Below are 12,489 nucleotides of genomic sequence, written 5' to 3' on the forward strand. Positions count from 1 at the left end.
CTCTGTTCCCATGGGCACAGGTGTCCCAACCCTGTAAATAACCTAATGAAAAGGACAAACAGGAGGGGCCTGCAGCCCTGTGCCTCAGAGGGCTCAGGGCTGATGGAGAGTCCCTGCCCCTGTCCTGCTGAGAATGTGCCAGGCTCATCTGGAGTCCAGGTATGGGGGACAGAGAAAGGAAGTTAGGGGGCTGAAACAGAAGGAGAAAGGAAGAGAGTGGAAGGAGGAAGACCGAAGTCAAAGGGGCAAAGAGCAAGAAAGAGTCCCAGAGGAAACAACACAAGGAAATGGAGACAGAGGGGCTGAGCGAGAGGAAAGGGGGTTGGGGGATAGAGACGAGGGCAGGGACAGAGGCCAGAAGAGGCAAGGCGCAGTGGAGGAGAATGAGCAGATGCCAAGATCAAGTACTAAAATCCAAGGGCAGGTACAAATAGGAGGGTCAGAGAACTGAAAAGGCCGCAGGGATCTCAGTCTTCCTTCTTACTTCCAGGTATCGTCCACACCATCCTTGCCAGCAAGGCCTGATGCCGCCCTCAGTCGGGTCCCGAGGCTCACACCCAGAGACCTGCCCTACCTCTTGCTGTGGCAGGACCGTGGGGCCCAGGAGCCACCGCCTCAGCCTCGGTCTCTCTCTCTCCAGCCTGGGCCTTCTGTTTCTGTTCTTACCGCTTCCAGGTGTGACGTGCAGTAAACCGGCCCTGCCTCTCTGGGCCCTGCGGCTGTTCCCTTCCTCCCCAAATCTCTCTCCACAACCGGTTTCTCTTTACTACTGTTCTGGGCACAAGCACTCTATCTGGGTAGCATGGAGGACAGAGGTGCTGAGGAGGGTGACAGGGGACCTGCCTGCCTGGAGTGGGAGCAGTGATGGAAAAGCCAGGGGGTAGGGGTGGGGCAGATCATGAAGGACGTTGAATGCCAGGCTGAGTTTGGACTTTATCCAGCAGGCAATGGGGAGCCACTGAATAGTTTTAAGCAGCTACCGGCCTGGTCAGACTTGAGTGTTTAAAGGCCTGATCTCAGAAATGTGGGGGAATGTTTATAGAGGCTGCACCCGCAGCAGGAGCCATGAGGAGGCTGCTGCTGGGTCCAATCAAGCTGCAGGGGCGACTAGACATTCAAAGGATGCCCAGCAGCATGGCTGAGAGGACCTGGGTACTGGTTGGGTTGCAGGAGGAGGGGGCAGAAAGGAAGGATAATTCCCAGATTTCTGGCTGAAGTCATGGTGGGGGGGATGGGTGCTTTGCTGAGAGGGGGAACACAGAACAAAGAACAGGTTTCCGGTGGGGGGGGGAATGAGTTCATATTTGGACCTACAGAGTTTAAGGTGCCAATAGGACATTCAGGAGTGAACTGTTGTATTTATGGGTCTGGGGCTCAGGAGAAAAATCTGCGCTAAAAAAAAAAAGCCAACGACAGGATTCTGGGGAACAAACTTGAGTCAGGGGCTGAAGACAATGTGGTGTGTCACAGAAGCCTAGGGAAGAGAGATTTTTCAAGACGGAATGGCCCAGAGCATCAGAAGCTTTGAAGAAATCCATAGATGTGCGGCTAGATAAGTGGAAATAGGTTTGAGAGATGGCAGGGGCTGGTGGCAATGGGGTTCACAACACCTGGGTGAGAGGCGGGACTCTTGTCGCCTGTTTGGGCCCCTCTGACATTTGCAGTAGGGCAGGCAGAACCCAGGTCCTTAGGAAGGGAAAGGGTGGGGAAGAAACCTGTCAGCCTTGCTCCAGAAGACAGCAGCAATTCCCTCCTCGGCCTCCACATCACTCTTCCCAGGAGGCAGTCCAGGGAGGAACGAGAGCCGCAGCTAGATGGACAGAGCAGACCTCAGGAGGACCAGTCAGGTGGCTGTGAGATAGCAGAGCAGGTGACAGGGCCCCAGCCTTGCGCGGGGGGAGGGTGTGAGCAGAGGCCCCTGGACAAGGGTCTCAGATGGACAACCTTTCTTCCTGGTCCCGCAGAGTGCTTGGGAGCCGAGGGCAGGCTGGCTCGCAAGCTCTTCCATGACCTCTTCACCAACTATACAAATGCCCTGAGACCTGTGGCAGACACAGACCAGGCTCTGAACGTGACCCTGGAGGTGACATTGTCCCAGATCATCGACATGGTGTGTTGTGGTGGTAGTGTCAAGGAACGGGTGGGGGGGTGGGGGGGTGGGGGGTAATGAGAGACTAGGATTATTCTCCAAACATTTCTATAAATGTTAATATTAACAACAATAACAGCAGATACTAACTGCTGGGTGCCCACAGTGTGCCCACCACTTTGCACACTTGCGTTCCTGCCTAGCAGGGATTATCACCCATGTAACTACTAAGGAAACTGAGGCCTAAAGAAGAAAAGAAACTGCCAAGGTCACATAGCAAGGTCAGGCCCGGGTAGGAACTGGACTGTGAGCCAGCTGGGTTTGTGGGTGCCCTCCCAAGCTCTGTAGGTGAGTGTGTACACACAGGGAAGGGTGTGCATATACATGTGTCCTCATCTGTGCCCACTCCCTGCCCCCCACCAGGATGAGCGGAACCAGGTGCTGACCCTGTACCTGTGGATCCGACAGGAGTGGACAGATGCCTACCTACGATGGGACCCCGACGCCTACGGTGGCCTGGATGCTATCCGCATCCCCAGCAGCCGCGTGTGGCGGCCGGACATCGTACTCTACAACAAGTACGGCCTGCCTTGGCCCCTCCCCTCTCCGAGCCCCTCCCTACGGTTGCCCTGGGCTCTAGGTATGCACTGATTCCCCAAACCCCCAATCTAACCTGGTTACCCCGCTGCCCTGAAGCTTTTCCCCCGGACGCTCCTAAGCTGCCAGGAGCTCACAGCCCCTCCATGACACCCCCTCTTCAACCTGTCCCAAGCCAACCCAGGCTGACTGCCTCCTGGGAACCCACTGTGTGGTCCAGGGCCAGTTCCGTATCTCTCACAGAGAGGGACCTGGGGGTCAAGTGCCTCTCGATGACAAACTCCTCCCTTGCAGGCGGGCTCCAAGTCTCTGAGGACTCCCCAAGGGCCTGCCTAGGGTAACTTCCTCCAGGGCCTAACCCTCTGGAGCATTCCTTTATGCCACCTAAACCAGTTCTGTGTTTCCCAGACAACATACGGCTCTGCATATTTTCCCCGGGGGCCCTCTAGGAGATTCGCAGATCACACTAAGCACCCCGGTGCCAGCTTTACAGTTGTGTTTTCACACTGCCCTGGCCTAGATCTGTGTCTCCTTTGGGCCCAGCAGGCGCCACCCCTTCTAAGCCTCTGAAGGCACAAAGGTCCCTCTCTGCCACCCCCTTCTCTGCGTGGCCCCTGGTAGCCACAGGACCCCTGGTGGTCAGAGTGTCCCTGCAGGGGTCCGCCCGGCCTCCGCCTCCGCCTCAGGGAGCCCCGCCCCGCCTGCCCCGCAGGGCGGACGCACAGCCGACGGCCTCCGCCAGCACCAACGTGGTTCTGCGGCACAACGGCGCCGTGCGCTGGGACGCGCCGGCCATCACGCGCAGCTCGTGCCGCGTGGACGTGTCGGCCTTCCCGTTCGACGCGCAGCGCTGCGGCCTGACGTTCGGCTCGTGGACGCACGGCGGTCACCAGCTGGACGTGCGACCGCGCGGCGCCGCCGCCAGCCTGGCCGACTTCGTGGAGAACGTGGAGTGGCGCGTGCTGGGCATGCCGGCGCGGCGGCGCGTGCTCACCTACGGCTGCTGCTCGGAGCCCTACCCCGACGTGACCTTCACGCTGCTGCTGCGCCGCCGCGCCGCCGCCTACGTGTGCAACCTGCTCCTGCCCTGCGTGCTCATCTCGCTGCTCGCGCCGCTCGCCTTCCACCTGCCCGCCGACTCGGGCGAGAAGGTGTCGCTCGGCGTCACCGTGCTGCTGGCGCTCACCGTCTTTCAGCTGCTCCTGGCCGAGAGCATGCCGCCGGCGGAGAGCGTGCCGCTCATCGGTGAGCCGCGAGGGCGCGGTGCGGTGCGGTGGCGGGGTGGGGAGAGGGAGGGGCTGGGGAGAGAGCCGTCCCCTCCCGGAGACTGTCCCCCCACCCCGGCCGCTGCTCGCCGGTCTCCACCCTCCACCGGGGCTCGGCGGGGGAGCGGGACCTGGACTGCCCCGCAGAGCAGCCCCAATTCCGTGCGGGAGGGGGGCGCGTCCTGGGAGCATGCCTCATTCAGAGATTGAGGGGAGAGGAGTAGGCCCCTTCCAAGAAGGACACCCCACCCCTCACCTGTCATAACAGGCAAAACGCCTTGATTCTGGCTGTGTGCCAGGCCCTCTCCCAAGCACTTGACATTTTTGAGGCACCACCACAAATCTCTGAGGTAAGGTTGTTATCCCAGTTGTGCCAAAAGGATCAGTAACTTGCCCCAGATTGTGCGTGTACCATTTGAGAGTGTGACTTTTCACGGACTGTGGGGGAGTGCAGCGTCCAGCAGTGAGGAGAACAATTAGGCAGCAGGTAGCTTCTGAGAACTCACTTATAAGAAGAGGGGATGAGGAGATCTTGGCCCTTACGTCCTTCCTGGCTCCATCCATTGGGATTGGAGGGTCCTGAGAGCCTCACGGCGGGTGAGCTGGTGCCTGTTTGTGTTGAGGCGGTGGGCAAGCTCAGGCCCCCTGAGTTCTTGTTTTGGGCCCTAGCTCACTCTCTCTCTTGCAGGGAAGTACTACATGGCTACCATGACCATGGTCACAGTCTCCACGGCGCTCACCATCCTTATCATGAACCTGCACTACTGTGGTCCCAGTGCCCGACCAGTGCCAGCCTGGGCTCGGGCCCTCCTGCTGGGACGCCTGGCAAGGGGCTTGTGCGTGCGGGAACGAGGGGAGCCCTGTGGGCAGTCTAGACCACTCAAGTCACCCCCCAGTTCCCAGCCTCCTGACGGAGGTGCTTGCCCGCCAGCAGTTCCTTGCCGCGAGCCACAGTGTCTGTGCCGTCAGGAAGCCCTACTGCGCCACGTAGCTACCATCGCGAACACCTTCCACAGCCACTGGGCTGCCCAGTGCTGCCATGAGGACTGGAAGCGGCTGGCCCGTGTCATGGATCGCTTCTTCCTGGGCATCTTCTTCTCCATGGCCCTGGTCATGAGCCTCCTGGTGTTGGTGCAGGCCCTGTGAGTCCCAGGGGTCTGGTGCAGCCACAGCCCCTCCAGACCGGGATGGAAAGGCCAGGTGGTTGTTGGCTCTCGGATAGGCCACCCAGTCTTTCCCCACTGTGCCTGAGAGCCGGGGCCACCCTCACTCCAGGATCAGCACTGCTGACTTCACAAACCACAGGGATCACTTGTCTATATGCCCTAAACTTTAAGGGAAATCCAGAGCTTGCCACTCGCCTAATTCCTACAGAAGAGGAATTCTAAGAAGGGCCAAGGTCGAAACGCAGTCCTGGAAGGACAGAATTGAATTTGATGCTGCATGTTAGAGATTTTGGTGGCGAGAGTGCAGGTTACATGAGAAACAGAACGACCGTGTTTCCTTGTCTTCTCTTCCTTCCTTGGTGGCTGTTGTGTTAGGGACTTGATCGTGCCTGTCCCTGCCTAGGGACTCATGGAAGGGGATTCGGGATTCATTCTCTCGTTTCCAGAACAGGAGGCCACACGAGGATTTGGCCCCAAAGCCCCAAGTCATAATAAAGAAAGTGTGTGCCTAGCACCTCTTTAATGTCCTATTTTACCCTTGGGGCCTATGGTAGTAAAAGTTGGGGATCCAGGTTTGTCTCTGTAGAGACAGGAGCCTTAGGACGCATAGATCAGGGCAGAAGTTGTCTTTGCTGACAAGAATTCAACTGAGCATTCAGTTGAGACCCTGGCAGAGGACCTAACGCTGTCTCTGCTGTCTGTCCTGCTCTCTACCCTCTGGAGCTGGAGTCAGTCCACAGCATTCCCACACACTGACATTCAGAGAGCTTGAAAGTGGCCAAGGTGGACACGAGCCAGTCACAAGGCGTTTGTTCCTTTCTGACTTTCCCACGTTGTCTGGCACTACGTCTGTGCTTTAGACCCAGTCCCTGCCCTCAGGAAGCTCACAGTCTGACATGAAAGACAAACATTGACACGTGGTAGAGGGAAGCAGCCAGGGACCTGTGGGAGCAAAGAGACAGGGCCCCTAACCCAGCCAGCTGGGAGGGGTCAGAGAAGGCTTCCTGGAAGAGTGAATAGGCGCTTTCCAGGTGCATATGTGAGCCATTTGAGTAACATCAGCAAATACCATGGCCAAGTGCTTTCCTCCCCAATCTTTCCCCAAACTAGTTTAATCTTCAATCTCCAAATGAGTGGTTGCCTGCTGTAGAGACTCCCACCCCCATTCAGTGACTCACTCTTAAAGCCTTGGGGAAGGCTCAGTCCCCAGATTCCCTTAATTCTCCATCAGCAAACCTGGCAGCTGCCAGAGAAAGTCCCAGAGTTTCCTGCAGAGGGAGTCACCATGGATCCTGGCTGCTCTTAAAGCACACGCGAGGCCGATATCCCCATGTCAGGTCGAGGAAGCACGTTGGGCAGGCGGGGCTGTTCAGTGTTGGATGGATCATGGCAGGCCTGGACTCTGTGGAAAAGTTCCCCCGACAAGGAACCAGAGCAGCAGTAGGAGGGACCAGACTGCAGAAGGGGGGCCTTGACCGATGGCTGTAGGAAAAACAGAGGCAGAGAGAGAGGTTTCAGGACAAAATGAGGTACACAAACACGTTGAAGAGAAATGAGCACAGTGGGCTGGAAACACTGACCCACAAGGTGCAGTGGGAGCCAGAGATGGAGAGCAAGAATTCAGGGAGAACGGCAGGCAGATGAAAGAGCCCTTGGTCCCCTTGCAGAGGTCCCTAGGAGGGTCTCTGCCCCTGCCTCCTACTGACACAAATGAGCCATTGCAGTGTGGGATGAACAAGGGGAAGCCCCATGTGAGTGGGTTCTAGTGACGCTCATCTTTGCCCCTCTGCCCAACCCCTGATTACTGGTGGACCGGGATGGGGGCATTTCTAACCTTGTCCAGTGCTTGAGATGACATTATCAGCACTCAAGCTGGTTGGAGGCTGGAGATCTGGATTCTGACCCTGGCTCTGCCACTGACTCATTCTGTCCCCTTTGGGCAGGTCACTTCTGTCTCTGGGTCTCCCTTTACTATATAATGAGGGTAATACTCCCTGTTCTTCCCTCTTCCAATATTTTATTATACAGTAAGTATAAAATGAGATGGTGTCTGGGGAGAGGTGGGGGCCAGGTAGTGTGGTGGTTCAGAGTTTGGCTGTCTGGACCCCACCCCTTACTAGCCCTACTGTGTGTAGGGCTGGTTGCTTCACCTCTCTGGATCTTAGTTCCCTCCTCTGTAGAACAGGGGCAATGACAGTGCCTACACCACTGGGTCGTGGTGAGGATGCCTGGAACTCTGAGTGGTACTATGTCATGGAGAATGGTAGGAACAAAGTAGAGGCTGGAGCTCCTTCCTGCCCACTGTTCACAGAGCCCTGGTGGAGGGAGGCGGGCGGGGCCCAAGGGGGAGTAGTGGCTGTAGTTTCCCGGCCTATTCCAGTCGGTTCCCCTGGAAAAGCCCCTTCCCACCTAGGGAAGTGAGGCCCAGGCAGGCCCAGGTGCAGCAGGTATTCAAGGGAAGAAAAGAATCACAGCTGAAAGGGACCTGGGGATCATCTAGTCTATATGCTTATTTTTTTTAAAGATTTTATTTATTTATTCATGAGAGAGAGAGAGGGAGAGAGAGAGAGAAGCAGAGGGAGAAGCAGGCTCCCAAGGAGCAGGGAGCGCGATGCGGGACTCCATCCCAGGACCCTGGGATCATGACCTGAGACGAAGGCAGACGCTTAACCATCTGAGCCACCCAGGCGCCCCCTAGTCTATATGCTTGTTATACAGATAGGAAAACTGAGGCCCAGAGAGGGATTGATTGGTCAGAGAGAGAGTTAGGACAGAGCCTGGATGAGAGCCCAGGTCTCCAGCACCCAGGGCCTGACCTTGACCTTGGAAGATGGTCTAAGGGAGCCCTGGGGGCAATAATAGAGACAGTGGGTCCTGAAGCTGAAGGAGAGGGCCCAGGGAGGACGGTGGGAGTGGCCCTTCCCTCCATCCCCAGTGCAGCCCGGATCTCTCTGGGGCCCGGCCCGATCAGTAGCCTCCTGTGAGGGAGGGGGCAGCACCAGACTGGGGGGCAGGTGTGTCAGCTTGCATGACCGCTGCCCCATACACACATATATGTCCTCTAAGAGAGGTTCACCACCCCCACAGGGGTCTGCTTAAGAGGGTTTACTTGTTTTGATGGAAAGGGGATTGTTTTCTTTTCAAGACGGATGTGCATCCTGGAGAGGAGTCCAACCCCAGGGCAGCCTGCTTATCCTTGAGCTGAGCCCCACAGAAGCTTGCAGCTCTTACCTGAGTTACCCAGACGGCAAGGCCTAGACTTGCACTGCTTGTCTGTAGGGAAGAAAGAATAAAGAATCAAAGGTTCAGTAGCTCTCAGGACAGGAAGGAACCCCAGAACCCTGTGGTCCATCCCCAGCTTGTTCTCAGAGAAGCTAGTACATTTTCCCCTAACTCAGCTTCCTTCCGGTGGGACCTCCCTTGCCCGCGTTTGACTTGACTCGTGAGCCCCACAGCTAGAAGGGAGCCAGCCTTCAAAGCCAGGGTCTCTTCTGGGTGCTCCTCCTGCTTCCTTGGCCTGTAACTTTGCCTCCCAGTGTAACCACCTCTCCCACACCTTGTCCCAGCCAAGGAGGTACTGGTTCATGTACTTTGCATGTCTTCCTCACCTTCTGTCAACTCATGCACACCCACGATGCTGACCAAGGTGGGAATGGAAGCCCCACTGGACCTTCTCCCATTTTAGATGTGGTCCACAGCTCCAGCCAACATCCTGCCTCTAATTATGCAAAGTGGGCCTCACTCAGCCAGGACCCGAAGCCCCTTTAGAGATAAAGAACCTGGGCCTGCCCTCATGATTCCACCTCTGGCTGGTCCTGAGGGACAGACAGTCTGAGCTAGGACTATGGGGCATGGCACCCGACTGCTGTCTCAGGACCCCACCTGCACCCCCACCCAATCCACACGACAGCACAGGGTTTCCATTCAGCCGAATACACATGCCCCTTCTGGAAACTGAGTTTGGGCCTCTTACTCATACCTGGCAGCAATGGTCTGGGTGTCAGTGCTGTGGCCGGAAATTAATTGCCTTCCAGCTTCCAGCCGGAAGAAAAGCCTGACCAGTTCCGTTTGGCCCTCAAATGGCCACCTGCCTCGGTCAGGAAACCCTCTTCAGCCTCCGAGCAGGCAGGTGGCCAGGTCCGGCTTAGGTACCTCCAAGGACAAGTGGCATACTCCCTCAGAAGGTTGTCTACCCTTAGATGTACAGGGTGGAGGGGCAGAGGGACAAGACTGGGTCCCCTTCACTGTTCGTTTGATTGTGATATTGATGTACATGTCCCCTGAGACTGAGGGGGAGCCCGTCGTGAGCACAGGTGATACCCGGTGTGCGCCCTACCTACCTTTAATGTACTCGCAGTTGTACGTGCTATGCTTGCCCAGGGCCCGGAGGTAGATGCGGGTGGGGCCCTGGGCGGGTCTGCTGGCATTGATCACCTGGAAGGTCTCGAAGGGGGGGATCAGCACCTCCTCCTCCCCAGGGAAGAAGGAGTAGCCCTTGATAGGTGCCCCAAGGCAAGTCCAGATGCCAAAGAAGGTGTCTTCCCCAAACTGCTGGGCTGCAACATTCTGCAGGGACGCAGAGGCGAATCCCCCCAGCCTGACGGTGGCCCCGGGCCCTGCCGGCCGGAAGCGCAGGCCGTGCACCCCTCGGAACACCTGGCGGCACTGGGGAGGACGCTGGCCCCTGCCCAGCAGCTGTAGGGCCTCGGTCAGCAGGAAATGGAGTGTCTTGAAGGAGAAGTGGTGGAGGTAGTGGGCTCTGGAGCGGCCCGCCTCGCGCACGGCAGCGTTGAACTGCTTGTGCAGGGGGCTGTTGGCAGTGTAGGCCAGGAGGGCCACGCCGTGCTCATCGCGGAAGCCAGGGGGCGGTAGGGTAGGCCTGGGGCCCCACTCTGGCCCCCAGGCCTGGCGGTCCTGCCACCGGCTGCTTGCCAGCGCCCAGCCATCAGCGTACACCTTGTTGGCCTGGAACTCGGTTTCATTGAGGTCTGGGAGAGTGGCTGTCATGGCGGCTGCACAGCCGGCGTACTGGTCATCGAAGGAGGCTGGGGCCATGTCCAGGGGCAGTTCTTGAGAGAAGAGGTCTCGTCGAGTGACGGGGTGGCTCTGGACCTGGCGGAGGCAGAGCAGTGAGGACTGAGAGGGTGAGCCTCAGGAGAATGGGAGCCTATGGAGAAGGGCACTGAAGGCGCCAAAGTAGCTGCGCTCTCAGAGACGGGGGTCGGGGGCTGTTCCCCAGGCCGCGCGAGCCCCACTGGAAATATCAGTGGTTCTCTCCTCCCGCGGCCCCTCCTCCCGGAGTTCAGAGCAAGCCAACATTGCAGCTCCCTGCTGGCCTGGGCCCGGTGGGGGAGCATCGTACCTGCTGCAGTGCTTCCATGAGGCCCGTGCACACAAGCAGCAGGGACAGCACGGCAGGTGTCTGCATGTTCGCGGTGGCCCTGGACAAGTTACTGTCTCTCTTTGCGTCTCAGTTTCTTCATCTAGAAAATGGGAATGTTAATCTGTACAGTTTAATAAACATTAACAGACACCTAGTTTGTGTCACTCCCAGTGCTCAGCACAGAGTCACAACATAGAAATGAAGGCTTAGGGCACCTGGGTGGCTCGGTTAGTCAAGCGTCTGCCTTCGGCTCAGGTCGTGATCCCAGGGTCCTGGGATCGAGCCCTGCATCGGTCTCCCTGATTAGCAGGGAGCCTGCTTCTCCCTCTGCTCCTCACCCCCCTGCTCATGCTCTCTCTCTCTATCAAATAAATAATCTTAAAAAAAGAAATGAAGGCCCAGAAGAGAGAGAGGACCCTTCTTGCTGGAAGGAACATGGGAGACTTCCTAGAGGAGGTGTTATCTGAACAGGGTCTTACAGGAAGAATAGGAGAAGAAGGCTTCAATCAGTGGAGACTGGGATAGGAGAGGGACTTGGGGTGGGGAAGGCATCCAGGGCAGCAGAAATGAGAAGAGCAAAGGTATTGGATGTCAAAAGTGAAAGACATTTTGTCCAGCATGGCAGAGCTTGCAGTGAGGAAATGTTGGAAAGACTGGGGCCCGTCATGAAAGGTCTTGACGGCCACGGTAAGAGATCTGGGCTTCACCCCATGGGGGATGTGAGGCTGGAACAGGTCCGGGACTGGCCAGCTGGTGGGGCCATGGCAGTACTCCAGGGACAGGATCCAGCCACCACCCCCCACCCCCCACCCCGCTGCAGTCCTGCTGCGAACTGAGCCGTCCTCCCCTAAGCCCTCCACTGCTTCCAGGGCAAGGACAGGTGTAGACCCCCAAGGGGTGAGGGAGAGGGTCTGGGAGATGGGGAGAGGATGGGGTGGGGAGTGAGGCTCCAAGAAGGCAGAGTCCCAGCAGTTTCTAAATCAGTGCTGCTGCTTCTTTGTTTCTTTCTTTACAAAGTAATGCCTGCTTGTAGTGAAAAGAAAGAAGTATGAATGAATCACAGAGTCCAATCCCCGGTTTTCTTTCTCTGTCCATGTCGTCTCTCACTGGTACCCATGCCTGCTGTTACCGTGATCACAGTGTCCTGTAGGACCATTTTTGGTGCATGTGTGAATAATTTAATATTTAAATATGCAGACACACATCGTTTTCTGTACACAGGCTGGTTTGTCTTTTTTTTTTTTCCCCAAAAAGAAAAAGGAACATGCTTTCACATACATATCCTGTAAGCTTTTCTCCAGGAAAAAATATATCAGGGGCGCCTGGGTGGCTCAGTCATTACGCGTCTGCTTTCGGGTCAGGTTGTGGTCCCGGGGTCCTGGGATCGAGTCCCACATTGGGCTCCCTGCTCAGCGGGAAGCCTGCTTCTCCCTCTCCTACTCCCTCTGCTTGTGTTCCTGCTCTCGCTGTGTCTCTCTCTGTCAAATAAATAAATAAAATCTTAAAAAAAAAAACCAATATATCAAGGACTTCCTTCTACATCATATATACATATCTACCTTATTCATTATAATGGCAGCATGGAATTTCATAATGTAGTTAAACCATAATTTGTTCAACCATTTTCTTATTGATGGACATAGATTTTTTTCCCTAATTTTTTGACATTTTTGACATTACACATAGTACTTCAGTGAACATCTCTGTGTAGAAATCTTTGTCTACTTGTGTGCATATTTTTATAGGAAAGATGTCAAGAAGTTATTTGATGTTTAAAGGATATGAATTGTTTATTTGGCACTGCCAAATTGCCAGAGGCACTGGTCTGCCCGTCCACAACAAGGAAGAGTGCCCTTTCCTCTACATCTTTGCTAGTGCTGGTTACCATGATCTCTTTTGAACTTTCACTTAACTGGTGGCCACAGATGGTATCTACTTTTTTTTTTAAGATTTTATTTATTTATTTGACAGAGAGAGGGATCACAAGTA

The 12,489-nt window shown here is 56.1% G+C and overlaps 2 protein-coding genes across 2 annotated transcripts; one reads left to right on the forward strand and one right to left on the reverse strand.

Annotated features, from left to right (window-relative positions):
• The first annotated feature begins 524 nt into the window (after positions 1–524).
• CHRNA10 (cholinergic receptor nicotinic alpha 10 subunit) lies at positions 525–5,097 on the forward strand. The gene is made up of 5 exons (XM_088017507.1): positions 525–675; positions 1,965–2,110; positions 2,513–2,667; positions 3,399–3,931; positions 4,640–5,097. Exons 1-5 carry the CDS (start codon positions 525–527, stop codon positions 5,095–5,097), a joined length of 1,443 nt encoding a protein of 480 aa, XP_087873633.1.
• A 1,404-nt stretch (positions 5,098–6,501) lies between these two features.
• Positions 6,502–10,545, reverse strand: ART1 (ADP-ribosyltransferase 1). Its single transcript, XM_028116037.2, has 4 exons — positions 10,480–10,545; positions 9,458–10,229; positions 8,349–8,390; positions 6,502–6,599 (listed from the first exon to the last, which is right to left on the reverse strand). The coding sequence occupies exons 1-4, from the start codon at positions 10,543–10,545 to the stop codon at positions 6,502–6,504; spliced, it is 978 nt and encodes a 325-aa protein (XP_027971838.1).
• Between the last annotated feature and the right edge of the window lie 1,944 nt (positions 10,546–12,489).

The sequence above is a fragment of the Eumetopias jubatus genome, unplaced genomic scaffold, assembly GCF_037043125.1.
Source record: "Eumetopias jubatus isolate StellerSeaLion01/CBP00866 unplaced genomic scaffold, mEumJub1_p1.0 scaffold_13, whole genome shotgun sequence".
Classification (NCBI taxonomy): Eukaryota; Metazoa; Chordata; class Mammalia; order Carnivora; family Otariidae; genus Eumetopias; species Eumetopias jubatus.

Bases quoted from the DNA above. Each gene is read 5' to 3' on its own strand.
- CHRNA10 (XM_088017507.1), top strand. From the start codon at position 525: ATGCCGCCCTCAGTCGGGTCCCGAGGCTCACACCCAGAGACCTGCCCT. The intron at 2,668-3,398 runs GTACGGCCTGCC...CCTGCCCCGCAG, and splicing joins GACATCGTACTCTACAACAA to GGCGGACGCACAGCCGACGG. The intron at 3,932-4,639 runs GTGAGCCGCGAG...TCTCTCTTGCAG, and splicing joins GGAGAGCGTGCCGCTCATCG to GGAAGTACTACATGGCTACC.
- ART1 (XM_028116037.2), bottom strand. From the start codon at position 10,545: ATGCAGACACCTGCCGTGCTGTCCCTGCTGCTTGTGTGCACGGGCCTC. The intron at 10,230-10,479 runs GTACGATGCTCC...TGCCTCCGCCAG, and splicing joins TCATGGAAGCACTGCAGCAG to GTCCAGAGCCACCCCGTCAC. The intron at 6,600-8,348 runs GTAAGAGCTGCA...TTTTTCCTACAG, and splicing joins TTGCCGTCTGGGTAACTCAG to CCATCGGTCAAGGCCCCCCT.